This window comes from Vulpes vulpes, chromosome 9 (genome assembly GCF_048418805.1).
Source record: "Vulpes vulpes isolate BD-2025 chromosome 9, VulVul3, whole genome shotgun sequence".
In the NCBI taxonomy this organism is placed as follows: Eukaryota; Metazoa; Chordata; class Mammalia; order Carnivora; family Canidae; genus Vulpes; species Vulpes vulpes.
In genome coordinates, this window is record NC_132788.1 from 56,856,730 (window position 1) to 56,878,757 (window position 22,028).

Consider the following 22,028-nt stretch of genomic DNA (forward strand, 5'->3'; position numbering starts at 1 on the left):
AAGCCAGGGAGCACGGAGACCTCCCTGAGTTCCCAGGTTGGGAGATCTTTGTGGGCACGGAAGACAGCATGTGGAATTACAGGGCCTGCAGTCTGGTCCTGCTGCTTCTCACTGTGGTCCTCTCAGAATAACCCCTATCGGCCCCATCGACCCTCATCTTGTTCCCTCTTGTCATGCTCTCATGGAGGCACAGGGGGTGGAGGCGGGGGTGGGGCGTGTCCATGAACCAGGCCAGCTGATGATAAACCTGGGAGTGTTGGAGCCAATTTGATAGGCACTCCCCAGGAGCCCCAAGGCCTTCCACGGCTCCCCACCCCAGATCTTATGGAAACTCCAGACCCCTCCCTACAAGCACCCTAACTGCTCACCACCCTGCCAAGTCCCTTTCCCTAGGGACCCTTGGGACGACCTCTCTTGGCAGCTGGGCCTGGATGCTGAACACAGCTTTGAGCTCCCCACTGGCTTCTGATCTGATTAGACTGGCTGGAGTCTAGGGGCCCAATTTTCCAAGAAAACCCCTTCCCTCCCAGCACTGCTATGTTCTGATCATATACATAGGCTTAGATTTCTTCATCTGTAAAATGGGTCTAAAACCAATAATCCTTGCCACGTCTGTCTCAAAGAGCTGTGGGATTCGTGTGGCAAAGTGAGTGGCACTTCCTGAGTGGTGAATGATAAATGGCCTATGGGGCCAGATGGGGCTCTGGTGTGTCAAGGAGCCCTTCTGCTGGGCCGGTGGTACTGAGTGGAGCAGCCTCACTGGTTCTGACTTGGATGCACGCACACAGGAAATACACCCACAAACGGGTTTCCTCCTGTTTTTCTTAAATGCGTATTCTTCGTTGCCCCTCTTCATAAGGAGGTGAGGGTACAAGAGAGATCTCACTTTCTTGTTAACTCAAGTTTAAGAAAAGCAACAGTGCAAGCACCAGGTACACAGTGACAGACACGTGGCCTCACCATTGGGGGGCCAATGGGGGGAGTGGTGGGGCCAGCTCCATCAGGGGGGAGGCTGCTTCTCATCTGCTCATTCAGCCACGTGGCAAGACGCTGTGGCTTCGGGACAAGCTGCCTACCGGATTTTTATACAACATCTTCCTATTTTTAAATATTGGCAACAAATAAAAATCGTTTCAGAGCACTGGATGAGCCAAAGCAAATACATCTATGGGCTGGATCCAGCCTCTCAAAGTTTCCAATGTGCTCAAACCTCCAATGGCTGTCAGCTAGGGAAACTGAGGCCCAAAGATGTTAAGGGACTCAAGTGAGGTCACAGAATCTGGGAGCTGCAAAGCCCCATCTTTAATCCTGAGAGACACCAGACATTATCTCACTTTATTTTTAACTGGAAAGAACATATATTTGTGTGTATTTGTATCTATATTTACCCATGTATGTGTGTGTCTGTCTCTGCATGTGTATGTATGTTTACAGGTCTGGGAGTGTCTGTATCTGTGTGCACCTGTGTGTGTGTGCACATGCGCGCGAATGCACGCAGGCAGGTGAGGGGGTTGCTGAAATGGGTGTTCCTTTCTTTGATAATCTTTACCCCTGATGAGGTAAGTGTCTAGGTTAGAAATGGTTTATTTCATTTGAAGAAGGGGCTTGAATCTGATTCTCTTCTCATGATATTTAAAAGCCCCTTTTAGGTTTTCTTTGCAATTTAGGGAGACCCCGAGGTTACTGAGTCCCAGATTAGCAGAATGGGGCCCTTGAAGCTAAAAATGCTCTTCAGAAGCAACTTGTCACTTCCCTAGCTTTACAGATGGGTCTCGAAGGACAGGGGAACTGGGAAGCAGGGTGGAGAGAGAGACACAGGTGCTGAGCCCTGGGTGGGAGAAGAGCTGGTGGGTTCTAGGTCCTGACTCAGTGGCGTACCCCTGGGGGCTCCGAGCAGCGCCCCTCCCCCTCTGAGGCCTGGTTTCCACCTGTGAATCGATGGGTCCCACTGTCTCCCAGGCCATCACACAGCACAGCCCTCCAGGCCTTCCAGGGCTCACCACTCACTCACTGTGACCTGGAGGGGGCACTTTGACCCATACCCCTCAGGCTGCAGGCTCATAATCCAGCAGCAGCACCCAGGGCTCCTGCCCTGCTGGCTTCACGGGAGCAATTCATAGGTGAGACAATACTGGGAAGCAGGGGAAGGCGGGTCTGCCTCTGTTAAAGTGCTCTGTGAGCATTTGTGAAATAAACACAGACAATTCAATGAAAGTCCCACTCACGATTTCCCAGCTTCTTTCTACCATGAAGGTGCCTCGGACTCCAAGCGCAGAATTATCTGCTATTTGGGGAATGAATACAGCAAGCTATTTCAGACCCCAGGCCTCTGTACCCGCAGCTCCTTCCACCTGGCCTGCCAGCCGTCCACCCCCAGGCTGATGCCCTCGGGCAGCCCCATCTAGGGGCTCCTGACCCCAGCAGGTGGAGAAGTCATCAGGTACAGGGTGGTAGAAGGGTGAATGTGGGCCCCGATGGCCCCTGGGCGGGGGAGGGCCCCTGGGTTGGCACTCGCTTTCCCTCTAGCAGTGGCTTCTACCTGCCTGCCCTTTACCTGGATTTGGATCTCGTCGGTGAGTTCTTTGGTGAGGCCATGCAGCTGCCCGGCTGTAGGGTCCAGAGCCTTCACCACCACCCTCAGCCCGGTCCGGCCTTTCACCCGGCCATGCACATTCATGGCAAAGTTGTACTGTGATGGCAGTCGGAGGGAAGCCTGGGACAGACACCAAACACATTCTCAGGGAGGGCCTGGGGCCCCAGTAACCCCGACAGCTGCCTGCCTGTCCTTGAAGGCTGCTGCCTCCCTGCTCTGGCCGGGGCCTGCTAATCCCAGCACCAGTGCAGCACGCAGCAACACGCGGTTCACAGGTGCATGTGGGTCATGTTGGGTCAATCTGGGTGGATAGGCAGGCCTTCTCAGAGCCTTTAGTGTGTGGATTGGGCAATGAACAAAGAGGGATGGTAGGCTTGGCAGTGTTTCCCTAAAAAGCCCTGCTGTTGTGAGATGTCTATGCTATGGGAACAGTCTGGGGAAGCCCCCTGGTACTGGGGACAGGACCCTCCCAACCACCCTTTCCCCACTGGACAGGGAAGACAAGAAGAAACCTCTTCAACCCACCCCCACTTGGGTCCTGCATGACCAAGGTCCACTGGGGGTGGCAGACTGGAGTCACCAGGGCTGGCACCCTGTCTCATTTCCTCCCTGGCTCACTGGGTGACTCTCACAAGTCCCTTCCCATATATGGGCTCTGGTCAATACAGAGAGGGGGTTAGACCAGGGAAAGGCCAGGGTCCCTCTAAGAAGGGCTAAGCAGAGGGGAGTTTGCCCTCGGGGGTAAATCTGGAGAAAGCCCCAGCACTGCCAGGCATCTCCTCAGAGAGAAGGTCATAAGTTACAGAGCAGGGACCTGACCAAGAAGGCCCTGTGATATTCCGGAACTCCTGTGACCTCCCCACAGGGCTGCCCTCTGAGGTGGGTTCCTACAAACCCTGACTGTAGCGTTTGGCAAGTGTGTGCTTGGAGTGGAACGGGCTGTGAGGAGGGAAGCTGGGAGCCCATATTCCTGGACACGAGAGGACTAGGAGTGGAAGAAGGACACGAGGTGAGGATGGTGCACTGGCAGCATTTTCTAGGTGTCCTAAGAGGGCACAGAACGGGGCCAGGACCAGCCTGGGAGCCAGGATGCAGACATCATGTGCACAGATATGGGGATAACCTTCCGCGCCTTGGACACTGGTGCACATGGTGGGGAGGGGGCCCTGGGGGGAGGGCAGTTACCTCGTGGTGTCGTCCCCGGATGTCCAGAATGTCCCGCTTGGTGACGGACCAGTGGAAGGTCAGGCCTGGCACAGCATTGCCAAAGGAGAAAGGGTTCTGACTGTTGGTGATGCCAGTGATGTAGACAGGCATCTGTAGGAGAGGAGCCGGGCCCATGACCACCGGGGTCCCGCAGCCCAGGGGGCCCCACAGAGACCCAGGGCACTGCCTGAACTACCTCTCCACTGCCTGGCTACTTTCTTATCTCCCCGCTGCATGGGAAGCTGCATCCCATTCTTCCCTCACCAGAGATGAGCCCAGCACGGATGTGGGAAGGGTGGTGGGAACAGCAAATGATCAGATAGGAGACAGAGCCGGCCCCTCTGCGCAGTATCCTTGGGCTGTGGACAATGTCTCACTTGGCTGATAGCACCCCCCCTTTGTGATGGGACCCCCCCCAGAGCTCCAGGGAGCCTGCAGCCTCCTGAGTAGCACAGCTCATCCTGCCCCTTGGTCCCTGCTCATGACAAGGGGGCACAGATGGGATTCACAGGCTCCATCAATCTGTATTTCCTGAGTGACTACTAGGGAAAACATGCATGGGAATACTGGAAAAGCTAAGAACAGACTCATGCCCAGCTGCCTGGGCCAATCTCCAGTTCCATCCCTTACTAGCTGTGTGACCTTGGGCAGAGGCCGTAAGCTTTCCACGCGTTCATTTCCTCATCTATAATAGAGAGGTGACACGGGTAGCTACCTCACGGGTTGTTAATGACCATCAAAGGAATTACTGCACAAAAAGCACAGAGTAGAGTACACACCATATAAACCTTAGCTCCTGTTATGTGCCAGGTGCTATTCTAGGTGTGGGAAGGTGGCAGACTCAGGGGTACGGGGGTGGGGGGCAAAGGCGTCACTCAGTAATCGTGCCAACATGGAACTGGAGAGGGCCAAATGCTCTGCAGACAAGGAGCTTTGCGCGAGAGACAGAAAACCCCAAGTACCTGGGGGGGTCTGGAGCAGGAAATGCAACCAAAGCTCCTAAAGCTGAAGCTGAGCCCAGGGACAAGCAAGTGTTGAGCAGGAGAGGGAACAGGGACCTAGCAACACTCCCCCCAAGCTCCTCCTGAACCAGAACTCTGAGCCTAAGACCTGCCAAGAGGCTGCTCAGACAGCAAGCACAGCTAGGAAGGGCCAGAGGGGTTCCCGCCTCACCTGGGTTCCCGTCCTCATCCGAGTGATGGGGGCACGGATCCTCACGGCCTGGAGAAGCAGCACCTCCACCTCCACGAGGTCCTAGGGAAAGGGTTTTGGAGTTCAGGCTGGCCGCAGTAGGGCCTATGTGCTCACAATGGCTGTTTCATGAAGGGCCCCCTCCAAGGAGGATCTTGCCAAGGCCAGCTCAGCATCCCCTGGCTAGTAGGCACTCACAAGATGCCCAACACGATGTTCCTCTTCCCAAGGCAGCCTGGCTTTGTGGGTGGCTCACCCCATGCAGATCTGGCCACTGTTTTTCCTGTTCCCTTAGGGGTCCCAGCCTGGTCCTCTGAGCTTCCAGACCTATCTGATTCAGTTGCTCCAGGTCAGTACCACGGAGACTTGGGGGCAGTGACTGGGGACTGTTCTTCTCTAAGCTGGGTGGCCCTCATAGGACAGGATTCCAGATCCTCCCAACCCCAAATCTAGCATGTTTCTCTATGTATGTGAGCAGGGTACTGTGACAAATGTAGACACGGATAGAGTCTGGTTAGAGCAGACTGTGTATCTATCCTCTTTCATTCTGAAGTCTATATTCCCATTCATCTGGTCAAAGATTAACTTTATTAGGCTTCTTTGTAGTGCTACTGACTAGCTGACACCAGGCTACTAAGACCCTTAAGCTTTCTTTGTGTTTGCTCATACTGCACCCACCTTCTGGGTCTTGTGACCTGGGCTAATGCCTGGCATTCAACAGGTACTCAATAAACACCCATCCTCTTCCTTCTCTTTGTCTTTTCCATGGCCCAGTCTCCTTGTATCCATCCTGGCCCCTACCTCAGCCATGGGTGCTGATTCTGTGACCTGGTTTGAACAGATGGGACTGTCCAAACTGGGGACTTCTGAGCAGAAATCCCATACACGTTGTGGACACATGGGCCTCAAGCTGGGCCCCTGCTGACCTAGGCTCAAGAAGATGGCTTTCAGATGGAACTGGAAGCACAGCCTCTCCATCTGCCAAGGGGCACCACCAGCTCCTCTCCTATTCCACCAGATGGGAGACACAGAGAGAGAGGTGGCCCAGCAAGGTCAGATCACAAAGAGAAGTGGCCAGAAGGGAAATGCATGGCTGCCTGCCCCTCTGGCCGAAGTTCCAGCCAGCTGCCATTTCAGCCACCTGGGCCCCCAGGAGAAGAAAAATAAGCTAGTTCCTGAAGCCATAATCCTTTCTTTAGAAAGGAAAAAAAAAAGAAAAGAAAAAAAAAAAAAAAAAAGCAAGGCCTCCTTGGTCCTTCATCTTATTCTTCAGGATGTCTATCTGAATCCTGCTCAATGCCACAGGACAGATTTCACATTCCCAACACCTTCTTGTCGTCTTTATAAAATCGATAGGTAAAACCAGGGCAGCTACCTTCATGATTCAAAAAGACTTTGTGGTCTAACTAGGATATTTGCAGAGACACTGAAACTCCTGCAAAAGGGAGTAAATCAATGAATTCAATGTCGGATCAAAGTCAGCCTCTCAGGGAGGAGGATGCATCTGCCTCCCCTTCCCTGGGATGGTGCACGCTCCTGCTCTCCTGGGTGCCCTGTGTTCAGATGCTGAGAAGTTGGGGGAGCTCATGGACCCCTTCTAGGGGGGGCCCTGAATGCTGGACAAGGAACAAGGTGACAGGTTCCGAAAAGACTGTCCAATAGTCATGTTACACAAAATGACTCTCTCTTAGAGCCTAGATTTCTGGCATGCTGGTGACCACTGCAGCTTCCTCAGAGATGCTTCCACAAGTCACCACAGGCAAAGCATGTCAAGAAGAACAGGAACATTCTGAGCCCTGTTCAGGAAGTGGAGACTCATCTCCTGTCTCCCTTCCAGAGCCCAACGAAGTGCCCACTCCCGGGAAACAAGTGACACTATCAGACTTAGAAACCAACTTTCGGGGTGCCTGGCTGGCTCAATCAGTGGAGCATGCAACTCTTGATCTCAAAGTCGTGAGTTCAAGCCCCACAATGGGCGTAAGCCTACTTAAAAGAAAAAAAAAATCAACAACAACAAAAGAAACCAGAGTAAACAGACCTCCTTGCCATCATAGCTGACCAGCGCACCAGCTGCTGGGGGGAGCAGTGCACCCCATCACTAGTGGGCCCCAGTCCAGGGAGGATTTGGAAGCAGCCATGGCCAGCAGAGCCCACGCGCAATACCTGAGACACGATGACGAGCTTGCCGGTTTCAGCATCCACAGCCTGTACGACCCCAGACACGGTGCCATTGCCGACAGCCAGCCCCCGCACCAGCCCTGCGCTGTTCACCACGGCAACGCTCTCGTTGCTGATGGAGAAGAGGATATTGGACTGGGGCTGTGGGCCGCCCTCTGAGGTGATCTGGAGTGGGGAGAAACAGCACTGTCCAATCAGCCCCTGCTTATCCCTCAGAGGCGAGGGCATCGACACCCCCCGAGCTCTCCATCTTTGCCCTCTGATGCCCCCCCCCGGGGGCGGGGCGGCCATGGGGTGGGGGCAGTGAGCAAGCACAAGGCCTTTGGCTCCTACCTGCATCATGGCCCCAATGATCAGCGTCACTTTCCTGGGAATCAGCCTAAACGGAGGAAAGACCTGCATGTGGAAACACAAGAAAGAAGGGGCCACTGTGTTCCAAGCTTACACAGCCGGGCAGAATTCACCCTGAATATGTTCAAGGAGAGGGACACCTGGTGCCTGGACATCCCTCCTCTGTGGGAGGGGATTGGTGAGGAGCCTGGAGGAGCCTGAGGGTCTCAGCCTACCCGTGGGCCTGAGGATCTGTGGTTCTGGGGACACGCTCTGCTGTTTGCAGCCATTCATTTTGCCAGACGTGAAACCCCATGAAAATAAACACATCTTATTCATGTAAGACGCCCCCTTTAGGGCGTGGTTCTCGCCGCATGGTCCCCTGACCAGCAAGCTGTGTCACCTGAGAACCATTGGAAATACACATTCTCCGGCCCACCTTAATCTATGGAACTGGAATGGGGGAGGTCCTGAAATCTGTGTTTTAACAAGTCCTCCAGGGGATTCTGATGTTTGTCAAAGTTCACATTCCACTGCCTTCAAGATTCTCCTCCTTGCACTGAATTTCTCCAATTTCTACTGAGAAGTTGCCTGTGAACAGTTATCTTCTTCAACGCCCTTCAAACTTCTCAGATGAAGAAAGAGGGGCTTGGGGAGCGGGCAGGGACAAGGATGCCCTTGTCTCTGCCGCACGGAAAGCCCAACCTCTTCCCCCTGCCTCCCCCACAGTCCCCGCCTAGCAGGAGCATAGGAAGAGCCTGTACGGTGAACGAATATGCCAGTCGGCCAAGGGGCTGCTTTGTGCATAAGGATTAGTCTCTGTAGGGCTGTGCTATTTATAGGTAGAAATGAATTCTTCTTCAGCAAAAGAAAGGAACCCTTGCGTCCAGAGGCACAAACCACAACCACCAGCACCAGAACAGTTTAATATCAAGTCTCTAGCCCCGGTGTGGAGACAAGACCTGTGGTGGACGCTGGCAGGAGGCAAGCAGTTGAGGGCTGCAGCAGAAGGAGAAACTTGGACATGAATTTCTGGCCATGGCTGCCTTGGCCCCAGGGACTGGGAGGCTCCTATGAGAACCTGATGCCACAAGACAGTCCCAAGTCACACATGGAGAGTACTCCAGAGCTCCCTGCTTGCTCCAGGACCTGCCAGCTCCAGGAGCTTCCACCAGAAAAGCCCACTGTCTCAGGGTCAGTTCAGACTGGCTACCAGAACGTGCTTCTACACGTGAGCCTAATAAGTCTGCAGCTTCTTCCCAGCCACTCCTTTCTGGCACTTCAGGGTTTAAAGGCTAGTCTACCACTACCCTACTGTGTGACAAGTGGCCCCCCTTCTCTGAGCCACACCATGCCCTCCCCCACGTCCCACAGGGAGATTCAATTAGCCCGGCCCCCTCCCTCTGGTGCTGCCTCCCCAGGCCTCTAGGACTGAGGATGGTTCCCTTTTAATCAGAGGACATCACAGGGCATAGATTTTAATAAGGGTTCTCCACAGCAACTTCCTGGATGACCCCTAGAACTCCTAGCCCATCACAAAAATGACACACTTCCTACTCCAAGTGCATGCACGCTGGACTGATCCCACAGGGTGGGAGGGGAAACCGCTTTACCTCAATCTGCTGTGGGGCTGAGTTGATCCGCTGTCCAGCTTTATCAGTCACAGTCGCAGTGAGACTGGTCTGGCCGATGGCCACACCATGGACACGGAACGTGGCGGTATAGTTGTCAAGGGCTTCGTCAAGGGCCCTGGAACAGAGGGAAGGGATGCGACTTCTCCCCAGAACCTGCCAGTGCTGTCCCTGAGATGGCCTCCTTTGACCCCCGGGGGGACTCACACCAACGTGATGATCTGAGAAGCTGCTCGGAGCTTCAGGTCCATGAAGGCAAAGTATTTGGCCAGGAAAGGCTTCTTGTGAAAGTCCAGCACACGGACATATGCCTTGACTGTCTTCCCAATCTCCACCTGTATCACGGGGGACAGAGACTCAGGGTGGCCTTTTTTTAAATAATTTTTTTAAAGATTTTATTTATTTATTCATGAGAGACAGAGAGAGAGACAGAGAGAAAGGGGCAGAGACACAGGCAGAGGGAGAAGTAGGCTCCATGCAGGGAGCCCGACGTGGGACTCGATCCTGAGTCTCCAGGATCACACCCTGGGCTGAAGGCAGATGCTAAACTGCTGAGCCACCCTGGGATCCCCTTTTTACAATTTTTTTAAAAAAATATTTTATTCAGGATGGCCTTTAATAACTAATGCTATCACCTGTGGCACTCTAAGGCTTTCTACTAAAGCGTCTATGACCTCCAACCCACAGACCCAGCATGAGCTCCAATCAGCCAATCAACAAATGAAAATCAATTAAGTGTTTATTGTATACAAGGGGCCTTGGGGGATACTTGGACGCATAAATTACACTCCCTGCTCTTAAAGAGCTAAGAATCTAATTACAGTGATAAGATGCGGCCAGAATAGCATACAGTAGGCATTCAATAAGTGCTCATTGACCAAACAGCTCACACCTGGCAGCATATAATACATACAGGAAGAACCTTAGACTATGAAGAGTCAGAAATGCTCAGTGAAGAAACAGAAGTCTGATCAGGAAATAAGACCACAGAAGGAATATTTGGGGCTAAGAGGATACTGGCTTTTCAAGTACTCTAAGCAGCTCAAACATTCCCCTTTTAATTACTAACTATCCTCTCCAGTCCAAAAAATAGGAACCTGATAGCAACCTCTGTAAGCCTACCTGTAGTTCCTTCAGGTATTTGGAGCAATAAAAATGCCCTCTTTACATTAAAGAAAAGCTTAGATCTATTATGTATTCCTTTTACAAAAGCATTGGCATTTATGCATTTTATTCACTTGCCACTAAGATTGCCAAGAATCCAAAATCCATGTACCAGGGAGAAAATTCACAATCAGGAACCTACAGCAGCTAGAGGTCAGGAAGTCTCAAGTTGGGGCTAATGAGGAAACAACTTCGGGCAGGATTTATAGCTGAGCTTTACTGATGGCAACTGGCATAAAGAAGTATAGCCTCAGAGCTCGCTCTACATTGTGCACACGGAGGGACCGAGGCGAGACAGCACTATCTGCTGGAAGCCACTCAGGAGGTGGGTACGGAGACTCAGAAGCCAGGAGAAAGAGCAAAGGGCACAAGGAAAAGAACTCTCCCAGCCTCACCATTCTCCCCATCTCTGTGAACCAGCAGCGAGGGGCCGTATTTAGGAAGCTGCTACTGACCTTGTCAACCACGCGGACATAGAGCTCCTGAATGTCTGAGACGTACACGTCTGCCTTTGCCGGGGCCGGGAAGGCTAGGCACAGGTCATGGATCATGATGGTCGACATGCCCGGGAACAGAGGGTGCACCTGCGAGGTTGGAGAGGGGCTCAGTCCTTCGGGCCACCACCCATGAGGCAGGGTCTCCAGGAGACCTCCAGACCAAGGCTCAGAAGCAGCACACAAAGAAAATCCTAACCCAAATACTGCCCCATCTACTCCTCATTAGGAGCCCCTGCTGCCAGCCAGGGGAAGGGCCTGCAATGTAAAATGGTAGAGCTGGGATGGATCCCAGAGAGCATTTACTTCAACTTGGTGCAATTTGTGAGAAGGAAAAAATGTAAGTTGCACAAAGAGGGCAGTCTGTGGCCACGAGGCACCCAGCAACTAGGAGGTAGAACAAGGGTTCAAACCCAGGATTTCATGTTCCCTGTGCAGGCCACCTGCCCAGCAGCTCTGGCAACAGTAGAGTGTTATACATGACGTAGCTCCTTTCTGAATTCAGCTCTCACAAGTCTTAATCTGACCCCACAGAATCTCAGAACCTGTCAAGGGACCCCAGAGACCACCATGGTCTCAAGTGTGAGCTCTGTGAGTCTCATTCATCCTGATGTTCATTTCTGCCTCAGCCATGTTTGAAGCAGAGACCTCATGAACACTGAGAGGATGGACATACCTGAGCCACTGCGTTCCAGTCTTCATTGCAGACTCCTTGCCCCCCACTTTAAACCTCCTTCCTGCCCTATCTGCTTCTGGGATCCCACATTCACAAGCACCTCTCCCCAGATGAGCTGTACCATACTCACTGTCTCATGCTGCAGAGAGACTAGCAGTGATGTGCGGTACTGCTTAGGCATGTATCTCAACTGGGTGGTCTGGGGGCTCAGCAGGTGGGGGGCAAACCATGGAGCTGGTGGGGGAGTCTAGAGGGCTGCTTCCCATCTCTGTCCGGCCCTGGCTTTGCTAGCTGCAGTTTGTGGTGTTATAGTCATTTGGTGGTGGCGGGGGGAGAAGGGTGAGTTATAGTGAATAGGTGCTTGCAAAGCTAGAATTTTGATACCAAGAACCTGTTGGGGCAGAAGGGAAGGAAGGAGAACAGGTTTCTGGCTCTAAGGAGACAGCCAAATGTGATCACATCATATCCAGCATAAAACCCTTCAAAGACTGCCCAGAGAGGGCGTCCAAATCCTTAACATGTCCTATAAGAACCTGGCACGAGCTGGCCCTTGCCCATGGCTCTCATGTTATTACAAACCACGGTCCCTCACTACTGTCAGGCTCCAGACACAGTTTTGCTCTGTTCCTCAATGCCAACTAGCGCCTGCCTGCCTCAGGACCACATAGCCTGTCTTAACAACCTGGGGCTTTCCCCCCCCAAACCCCGTGTTCACCTGCTGGCTCCTTCTCATCCTTCAGGCTTCTGCTCAAGCATCCTTCCTCAGGAAAGTCTTCCCGAATTAAAGAAAGCTTCTTCACTACCTCCGCTCATTTCTCCTGGTGCAGCTTTACTGCATGTAATTCAGCCATGTCAGAGCCCACGGTCTAGTGTCCGTCCTCCCACAGGTTGTGGCCTCAGGACTGGGCCTAGCATCTGGCACAGGCTCACCCCCCAATAAACACGTATTGATTAGACCAAGATCCAGGGTCACAGCTCTAGGTCACTGTAGTTACAGCAAAGAAACCTGGCACTCCAGCCTGCTTGCTTAGCTTTAATTTTAGCTTTGCTAAGACCTAGAAATTCTAGGGGGAAGAAAAGAGTCTATAAATCCATGGACCCTCATCTCTTTGGGAAGCGTTGATTCTGGTCCAACTCCTTCAATGCACATATGGGGAAACTGAGGCCCACACAGGGTGGGAACCCAGCCTCAAAGGGGCAGCACTGGGGAGGAAACCCAGGTGCCCAAGGTCCCAGTTTAAGGCTCCTTCAACCACACTCTGCCACTTCCCAGAGTGGGACGTCTCTAGCAACCACAATGGAACTGTGAGCAGGGGAGGACAGGGCCTGCAACAGGCCAGAGCCAGGGCAGGCCCAAGCCCACAGTTAGCTGGGGGCATGAGGAGTCACAAGCTTGGCCATGCTGGAAACTGCCGGTATCACTAAGCTCAAGGGCACCTCAATGCAGATGAGGCGTGCCCAAGTTATGCCACACGGTGACTTAAAAGTCGATTAACAAAGATCCCAGAGCGGAAATCATGATGGTATTCCACTGCGATGCCCGTGCAATCTGAGCCGTCGCCAACCCGAGTGTGGTATTAAATAAGGGCTGGGGAGTAGGCGCCTGGGAATCACCAGGCCTCCCATTTTGCCAAGGACGATTCACCCTGGCTTATTCCTTTTCCCTCAACAAAAGCACATTTAAATTTTGAGAGAGAAATGAGAACTTTCTTTGAAAACTGAATTTAAGGCTCCAATCTAATCCTCCTGCAGAAGTTATTGCTGTCAGGAGCTGGCACGTCCTTCACAGCACCACGAAATTACATGTTGCACTGGCTGCTGATAGACCCATGCAGGGGAATGCATGGCAGGCTTTTTTTCTTTTTTTCTCTCCTTCAAAAGGACCATTTTGCACATTTTAAACAAAGACAGAAAATGGTGAGGGGAAATCAATCTGTTTTCCACTTGATTTCCCAGAGGCTGGACGTCCAGCCACCTTCCGGGTGACAGATGCAAGGGCGGCATCAAGTGATCTGGCCTGCCCCCTCCCTGCTGGCCCGCACCAGCTCACCTCGCCCCTGCTGAGGAAGGCTTCAAGGGAGAGCCTGCCGGGCCACTTGGGAGACACACTGCTCTTGGGGAAGCGAAGGCATTTGCCAGGCAGCTGGTGGCAGAGCTGGGAACTGCCTCGCCGCTAACCCTGGGCTGTGGCACGTCTGGTTCTCTGGTCTGGGCATTCTGGATCTCCTTGCTTGACTGACATTCAGGAGGATGTGCATGCAGGAGAGGAGGAGGGGAAAATCCAGGCCTAGAGTGAATTCTAATTTCTAAGTGTTGAAAGTGTCACCTCAGAACTTCAGTGAGTACTGAGCCAAGAGGAAAGTCCTGTCATCTCTTCCGAGACGATGAATGCATTACTGCTCATTAAGACACTGGTGGCAGAGCCAGAGGCGGCCCCCCTCCCAAGTAGGCTGCAGCCGTGAGGTCTGTTTGCACCCACCCGGCCCCAAGGTTTTGCCTGTGCCACTTCTGTTCCTCACTTCCCTGGGCCCCCACACACTTCAGACTTGTCCCTTGACAGGTGGCATTTATAGAAGAGTAAGGACCCTATAAATACTTGTAATCATCACAGGAGCCATCAGCTCCCAATTCCTATTATAGCATGCCTGTCAGTGGTATGTGGTGAATCGGGCCATGCCACACAAGTGTTGGGGTCCTTTGCCCCTGACTAGACACCCTTGAGACCTGTAGGGGGTGACCACGAACACACGAAAATCATAGGCACTGAGAAGAGCCCTGGCTTGGACACTGGATGAAAATCTGTCCAGGGACCCCAGCTGGCCCTGAGGCTTCCGGCATGGCCAGGACTGGAACAGGTCCCTCTGTCCTCAGGTCATTCCCAGGGAGAAGAGCAGGACACACCCGAGTTCAAACCCTATGGCTGCCACCTGCTACCCACCTCAACTTTCTTCCTGATGCGCCTCCTAGGATGTGCAATGTCACGACAGGCTGTGCAGCCCAGGACCAAGGAAACGGAGAGAAACACCGTGGCTCATGATCTGTTCACCACTGACGCCCAGCCCCAGGACCAACACCAATTTTTGCAGAATGGATGCATCACTTAAAGGTATTAAGTGCCTAGCACACAGTAGGTACCTACCCCTGCTCTTATAATCACATGGATTCAGCGTGGAGGACTTGATTTGAAATGTAAAGAATCGGTGAGAAAAAAGAAACTCTAAGTTTAAGTCAGGTAAATACTCCCAGGGGCAAGCCAGCCAAAAATGAAAGAAAGGCCCCTCATGGAGAGTTTTGGGGGTGCGTGCGCGCAGAATTCAGTGCAGCCAGGCGCGACCCTTCATGCATTGTGTGGGCAGGACAGCCTCCACAATGGCCCTGGTGCGTGAGCTCCCGGCTCCCTTCCAGAGACACTCAGAAGCCGACACACACCCAGGAGCCATTCTTGCATCCTGAATGTATATCAATAAGAAAGAAAGAAACATTTTCTGTGAGCTAATTGAAGAACTGCTGTGGGCTTTCTTGTCTCTGTGATTAAGGGAAATGAGAATGTTGCTAATTAGCAGCTGGAAAATGCCAAAGAAATGTGTAAACGTCCTTCAGAAACAACCATCTGAGAGGAGCTGCTAGGATCTGTCACCGATCGTCAACGCTCCGTGAAAAATTTCTCCGGCAGCTTATGGAAGAGGCAGAGGGAACCCACCTTATCTCCATCCTGGGTGCAATGGTCTCTGCGCAGGCCCACGCCAACGGGAAACTGTGACCCCAGGGGTTGAGGTGCCTCCAGAACATCTTGTGGCACCTGCCACATGGGAGGCTCCTGGTGCTAGGCTTGTCCTGGGGGTCATGCCTGCACTGGACACTCCATCTCATGCCACAAGAGCCATAGAGGGATGAGACATATAAACAAGGGCCAGTCCACAACCAAGAGAGAACCGCTGTGGCTCTTGACTGGAGAAGCCTGGCATCTGTTGCTGATGGGGATGGCACAGCGGTAACCCTACAACTGCAACATTGTAGGAGTTGAACAGGGGCTCATACATAGGTCTTTTAAGGAAACTTGACTCCAGTGGTGGGATCCCATCTTGAGTTTTCCAGACAAGTGTCCCAGCTTGTTTGGCTGCCTCCAGAGACGGGGCGCTCACTACCTACAGAGGCAGCTGTTCCAACATGGGCTCTCAGAAGCTCTTGTTCTTGGAGGAAAGTTCTCTCTCTGACTGCAGGTCCATCCTCAGGGCTTATTCAAAGTGTAAAGTGCAAGGTAAATGTGAGTATAGGGGCCCCCAAGTATTGTTGGCACTGTACACATACTTCTGAAACTTGAAACTTCCTTCTTCTTGATAATGGGAGGTTTTTTTTTTTTTTTAAAAAAAGATTTTATTCACTTAGGGATGGCTAGTTGGCTCAGTGATTGAGCCTCTGCCTTTGGCTCAGGGCGTGATCCTGGAGTTCCAGGATCGAGTCCTGTGTCGGGCTCCCTGTGGGGAGCCTGCTTCTCCCTCTGCCTGTGTCTCTGCCTTTCTCTCTCTCTCTCTCTCTCTCTCTCTCTCATGAATAAATAAAATCTTTTTTAAAAAATATTTTATTCATTTGAGAGACTGAGAGAGACCATGAGAGAGTGAAAGAGAGAGCAGGAGCCGGGGTGGGGGTGGGGCAAGGAGAAGAGAAGCAGAGGGAGAGGGAGAAAGAAGCAAACTCTCCACTGAGCAGGGAACCTGATGCAGAGCTTGATCTCAGGACCCTGGGATCATGACTGGAGCTATAAGGCAGACGCTTAACCACTGAGCCACCCAGGAGCCCCACTGGTAACAGGGAAGTTCTTTTTTAATCTTTAGAAATAAAGCAAAACAAGGCATATCTCAAGTAGTCAGAATTATTTACGATTTGAGCTTTTTTTTAATATGAAGGATGTGACAGCGAACACTCATTTACATGGCAGGAGCGATGGCCAGGAAATTATTCTTTCTTTTATAAAGAGAACAAAAATGCTCAGGGGACAGCTTCCTATGATCTCAGACTGCTAGCAACCCTCATGCTGCCTCTAACAACACACATTTATTCCCAGGTGCTGAGAGACAGTGTTTTTTGCTCGGATTTATAGTGACATGCCTACGAAGTCCTGCCAACTGAGACTCTGCCACTGAGAAGAATAGGAATATTATGACATGCTTCCTCACCCTTCACTGAGGGACTGAACCAGGAGAAGAGGTCCTCTCCGTAGACAGGTAAAGACCCAGGTCAACCCCTGGAGGAGTTGTAAAAAAACATGTAAAAACAAAACAAAACAAAAACAAATAACAAAAAACAAAAAAACCTGAATTGTCCTATAAAGACTCAAGCTACCAAAAAAGACACAAAAAGAAACAATGTGAATAGACCTATAACATAGGAAGACATTGAATTAGTAATCAAGAAACTGCCCAGGAAGAAAATATCATGTCCCGATGGCTTCACTGGTTAATTCTACCAAACATTTAAGAGTATTTATTACCAATTCTATGCAAACTCTTTCAAAAATAAGAAGAAACAGCTAAGTCATTCTGTGAGGCCAATGTTACCCGATACTCAAATCGGACAAAGAAATCCCAGGAGAGAAAACACAGACCAGTATCTCTTAGGACTATGAACATAAACTCGACAAAGTACTAGCAAATGGAATCCAGTTACCTGTAAAAAGAATTATACACCATGATCAAGTAGCATTTGTCCCAGAAATGTAAGGTTGGTTTAACATCTGAAAGGCAATTAACGTAATACATCGTACATCGTATCAACAGAATCAACATCGTACATCGTATCAACAAAACAAAAAGCCATATCATTATTTGTACATTGTATCAACAAAACATCGTACATCGTATCAACAAAACAAAAGCCATATCATTATTTCAAGAGACATAGAAAAAGCATTTGACAAAATCCAATACTCTCTTGTGTATGTATGTAAGAACAGGGAGGAGACAGCTAGAGCATATGGATGCTCTCAAGGTGATGAAAATCACCTGACCGTAGTCAATCAACTGACCGTAGTCCTGGACATACCTATGCGTGTACTAAATACCATGGACTTGCACCCTTTATTTTTTAAAAATATTTTACTTATTTATGTAAGGTAGAGAGTAAGGTGAGGGAAAGAGCAGAGGGAGAAGCAGACTTCCCACTGAGCAGGGAGCCCGACAACGCTGGGCTCAATCCTGAGACTCTAGGAATATGAGCCTGAGCTGAAGAAGACAAATGCTTCACCAACTGAACCACCCAGGTGCCCCTGCATACTTTAAGTGCATGAATTGTATGGTAATGTGAATTAAACCACAAGAAATCTGTTATTAAAAAAAAAAAGGCAGGGTGCCTGGGTGACTCAGTTGGGTAAGCATCTGACTCTTGGTTTTGGCTCGGATTGTGATCTTGGGGTTGTGAGATCAAACCCCGCGTTGGGCTCTGCACTCAGTGTGGAATGTTTGGGATTCTCTCTCTCTTCCTCTCCCTCTGCTCTCTCTCTCTCTTCCTCTCTAAAATAAATAAATAAGTCTGTAAAAAGCATATTTAAAAAATCAGCCAGCCTATATAGCAACATAGAGGAAAAAAATTAAGGTGCAATCTCTGACAAAAGCGGAATGCTAAATCCTTCTATACCTCAGGCACAGCTAAGTCAATATTTGCCCAAATAGGGAGAGGGTCAAGAATATGGAAAAATAGAAAAAGCTGATACACCTTTCAAAAGCAATCTTTCTTATTGTTGTTAGAGTGGTGCTCATAGAACAATGTTTTAAATGAAAAATTGAAAGGAACCATTAGTTAACTAATGGTGCGGGTAGTTTGTGGACATGGAACAAAAGTCACAAAGGTAGCTCACAAAGGATCCAAGTTTCACAAATAATGAGTCAGAGACTCTAAAAACCTTACTAATTGCATCTGATTGTGATTAAGTGCCTACTTTTGAAATAACCGATCTAATCTGCTAAACCCAAGGACACTGGGATGAGGAATGACAAGGAAGGTGGAGACAGGGCCCTGCACTCACCGTGGCCACGCCTCTGGCCTCCTGGTAGGCCACCCTGATGATGTCTGTGGTGCTGGTGTTGAGGAAGAAGTAGCCAGAGCCTTCTCTGATGTGCAGTTCTACCTGCAAGGAGGGGTCAGCCTGGGTGTCGGAGGCGAGGGGGCCCCTGGGAGTCACGTCCCAGTGGCACATGGCAGGGCAAGGACTGTACCTGCACGCTGGGGTGGTGGTAGATGGTCACCTCTTCAGGGCTCACCCTCACGTCCTCTACCAGGATGAGTTCTATGGAGGCCGACACAGGCACGAGAGGATCGTACTGGAGAGGCAAGGCAGCGCTATCAGACCCAAGGCAATGATGGGCCAACCCTGGGCCAGCCCGCGGGCTTCCCCCCCTGAAAGAGCAGCACTCAAATCCCCGTGTCCTGGCGTCACCCCAGGGCACTCATTATGTTGGAGACACAAGACCCAGTAAAACCATCATGCTTCAAGCCCAGCCAAGAGGCCACATCCCTTTGAGATGTCCAATAATTCTGTCAAGGCTGGCACCCTCTCCTGCCTGGCAGGCCCCATGAGACGGATGATTCACACGCACCCTAGGAAAGCGGGGGTACATAGTTAATGACCCCTGCATGTGCAAGGGATGGGGCCTGGGCAAACAGTGAAGGCGCTGAGTAGAGGGGGTGTCCTCACAGTGGGTTCACAAAGGCAGAAGCACAGCCCCTCACTCCCTTGGGTGGTGCACATATCTGAGTGTGTGACACCTGCCACATGTCCTTCCAGGGAGACTGCTGGACCCACCTGCTCCTCACGTGCCTGAGCATCTACATAGTGCCTGGCACTGTGCTAGCCCTTGGGCAAGGATGCAAATTTAATCTAATGTCAGGATTCAGGGGATCCCTGGGTGGCTCAGCGGTTTAGCACCTGGCTTTGACCCAGGGCGCAATCCTGGAGACCCAGGATCGAATCCCACGTCGGGCTCCCGGTGCATGGAGCCTGCTTCTCCCTCTGCCTGTGTCTCTGCCTCTCTCTCTCTCTCTGTGTGTGTGTGACTATCATAAATAAATAAAAATTTAAAAAATATATATGTGTATTTCTAAAAACAAAACAAAACAAAAATGTCAGGATTCAAACAGGAAATAAGGGTGTGTCAGAACCCAGGGTAGGTTGTGAAGGCAGAAAGGGGACAGGATGGGGGTGGGAGGGACTCTCGGGTGAGCAGACACCAAGGAAGTGAAGGTGTGGGTGGTATTACTAGAGAAATACCCACAGGCCATGGAGCCTAAGTGCAGAGGCCCTGCAGGGGGAGGCCCAAGGGGCCATCCACAGCCAAGGGACCTCCTACACAGGTGGGGACAGGCAACCCAGGCTTAAGCCACCAGGGGCATGCAGGTATGCTCCTCAGGGCTACGTCCCCCAGGCCGGACTCAATGCTGCTCCTACTGGGCCCCACTCCCTCCAAGTGTTTCCCTTGCTTCCCACTACCCAGGAGACAACTCCAAGCTCCTTATCCTATCCTGGCACTGAGGAGCTCTTGGAACCCAGTCTACCTTCTCCTTCCAGCTATAATCTGCTGCCTTCGCCCTCTACACAACCAAGTTGACTGCTGCCCCTCCCCTGATGATGGGGTGGGATCATCCAGGCAGGACCACTCCTGGGGAGCCCTTCCCATGCCTTTCTCGTATGCACCCACTTGCCACCCACAAGCAGCACCTCCCCTGGGGGCCCAGGAGACGCTGCAGTAGGGAGGTCAGGTTCAATGGGATTTGGCCCTGGGTATGCAGATGGTGGCAACAGTGTACATGGGGGAGGATGGCGTCTGTATCATGGTGGGGGGAGGGGGCACGAGGGGATCTGAGACCTGGGGCAGCTTCAGTGCCTAGGTTTCAGGGACCACTTTGCAGAGAGGCTGCCATCATGGCTGGGACAACGACCAGGAGGCCACCTGGCAGGGAAGAGTAAAGGGAAGGAGGGGGACAGCGTTCCAGGCATGCAAAGTCACAGAAGCCCAAGCCACCTGGGCACATTCTTGGCTGGGCTGTGAGGTCAGGGCCATGTGAGAGAAGAGGCTGGATGCATGAGCATGAGGGTTCCCAAAGCTGTGTGCCGGGACTGCGAGGGGCCAGGGCCAGGCCACCTTCAGGTTGGATCCTGCCAGTTGCCTGGATGCCAGGCATGTGGGAAGGGGTAGTGGAGGCAGGGGGCCAGCAGGAAGGCACCCCAGCTCAAGGGAGCCCACAGCACTAGGTTCCAGGACAGGTTAGTGAATGGAGGGGGCTCAGGGGGCTCAGGACGCTCAGACAGCGGGCAGGATGTGAGCAGAGGGGCGGGGGGACTCCCTGCCCGGGGCCCAGGAAGATACCAGCTGCTCCACTCTGGCTCTGTTGAGGTGGGACTGCTGGTAGCCCATCGCAGTGGCTGAGATGGCTGTGGTCCCCGATGCCTCGTGAACCGAGATAGCCTGCAAACCTGAATCCAGGGAGAGGAGAGCAGATGTTGGGTTTTTGCCCGCTGGTGGCCTCTGAAGCAGCCCCTCCCTACTCCTGGTTTGCAATCTCCACGGTCCTAGGAGACGCCTAGGAGACGCCTGGGAGGCTCAGAGGTTGAGCTCTGAGGTTCAGCTCAGGGTGTGACCCCAGGGTCCTGGGATCAAGTCCTGCATCCGGCTCCCTGCAGGGAGCCTGCTTCTCCCTCTGCCTGTGTCTCTGCCTCTCTCTGTGTGTCTCTCATAAATAAATAGATAAAATATTTTTTAAAAATCAATCTCCATGGTCCTAAAAATACACAACTGAGTTTGTTTAAACTGTATGTACCATAAGAGTTAGCAGGCCCTGAGCAAAGTTCCACAGTGCAGCCTCGGGGAGCCGCACTGGCCTCAACCTTTGGCTGCCGTCAGCTTGGTAGGGGCGGCATGGCTCAAAGCAGGATGGGTCTCCGGGGCCGGCACAGAGATGATACAACCTGGGATGAGAGACTCACCCACCCTGAGCCTGAGCCTGTCTGCCCACCCCTGAAATAGGGATTCAGCCCATCCTAGGTAGCAGTTGCCAGGAGCCCTACTCAGCACACCCGTCGTTTGTCCAGGGTTTCACTACACTCTGTCCTCCTGGCCTGGGACATTCGGCACCCAGCTCACCGTGCAACTTTTTCTGGCCACTCCCATCATCCCGGGCCACCAGCTGCATGGGCAGGTCAAGCTTGATGCTGGCCAGCAACGGCCTGGTCGACTCCCACTGGATGTTCAGAGAGCTGAAGTTGTCGAATCTGCGTCCCTGCTGGTCATAGGCAGCCAGGTCCAGCAGGGGGTTGCGGTGACTAGAGACTGGGACCTGCAAGAGGCAAGAGTCAAACATCCTGGCCACTCTAGAACCAGGCACTGCTGCTCTTGGCCACGCAGGGCATCCTGGCCCTGGCTGGCTGTCTTTGGGGCTCCCTGGGTCCTGGTGATAGAGGAGGGTAAGTCACTAGCTACTGCTACCCAGTTGTCAAGATGCCTCATAGCCCCCGTCCAACCTGGCCTCCTACTCCAGCCCATGGTTCTCAAGGAGGGACAAGTTTGCTCCCCCAGGGG

The 22,028-nt window shown here is 52.1% G+C and overlaps 1 protein-coding gene across 3 annotated transcripts in view; it reads right to left on the reverse strand.

Moving 5' to 3' along the window:
• NUP210 (nucleoporin 210) overlaps positions 1-22,028 on the reverse strand; it is a 156,619-nt gene that overhangs the window by 19,953 nt on the left and 114,638 nt on the right. For all 3 annotated transcript variants that reach the window (XR_011994302.1, XM_072720204.1, XM_072720203.1), the window contains exons 17-28: positions 21,594-21,786; positions 20,820-20,926; positions 18,672-18,776; positions 18,482-18,583; positions 10,749-10,877; positions 9,337-9,464; positions 9,112-9,247; positions 7,502-7,564; positions 7,154-7,333; positions 4,973-5,053; positions 3,779-3,910; positions 2,555-2,713 (exon numbers count right to left, since the gene is read on the reverse strand). Coding sequence is in view for 2 of the 3 variants with exons in the window: in XM_072720204.1 (XP_072576305.1) it covers positions 2,555-2,713; positions 3,779-3,910; positions 4,973-5,053; positions 7,154-7,333; positions 7,502-7,564; positions 9,112-9,247; positions 9,337-9,464; positions 10,749-10,877; positions 18,482-18,583; positions 18,672-18,776; positions 20,820-20,926; positions 21,594-21,786 (1,515 nt within the window). In the remaining variant the exon portion in view is untranslated. The remainder of the gene's footprint in view (positions 1-2,554; positions 2,714-3,778; positions 3,911-4,972; positions 5,054-7,153; positions 7,334-7,501; positions 7,565-9,111; positions 9,248-9,336; positions 9,465-10,748; positions 10,878-18,481; positions 18,584-18,671; positions 18,777-20,819; positions 20,927-21,593; positions 21,787-22,028) is intronic.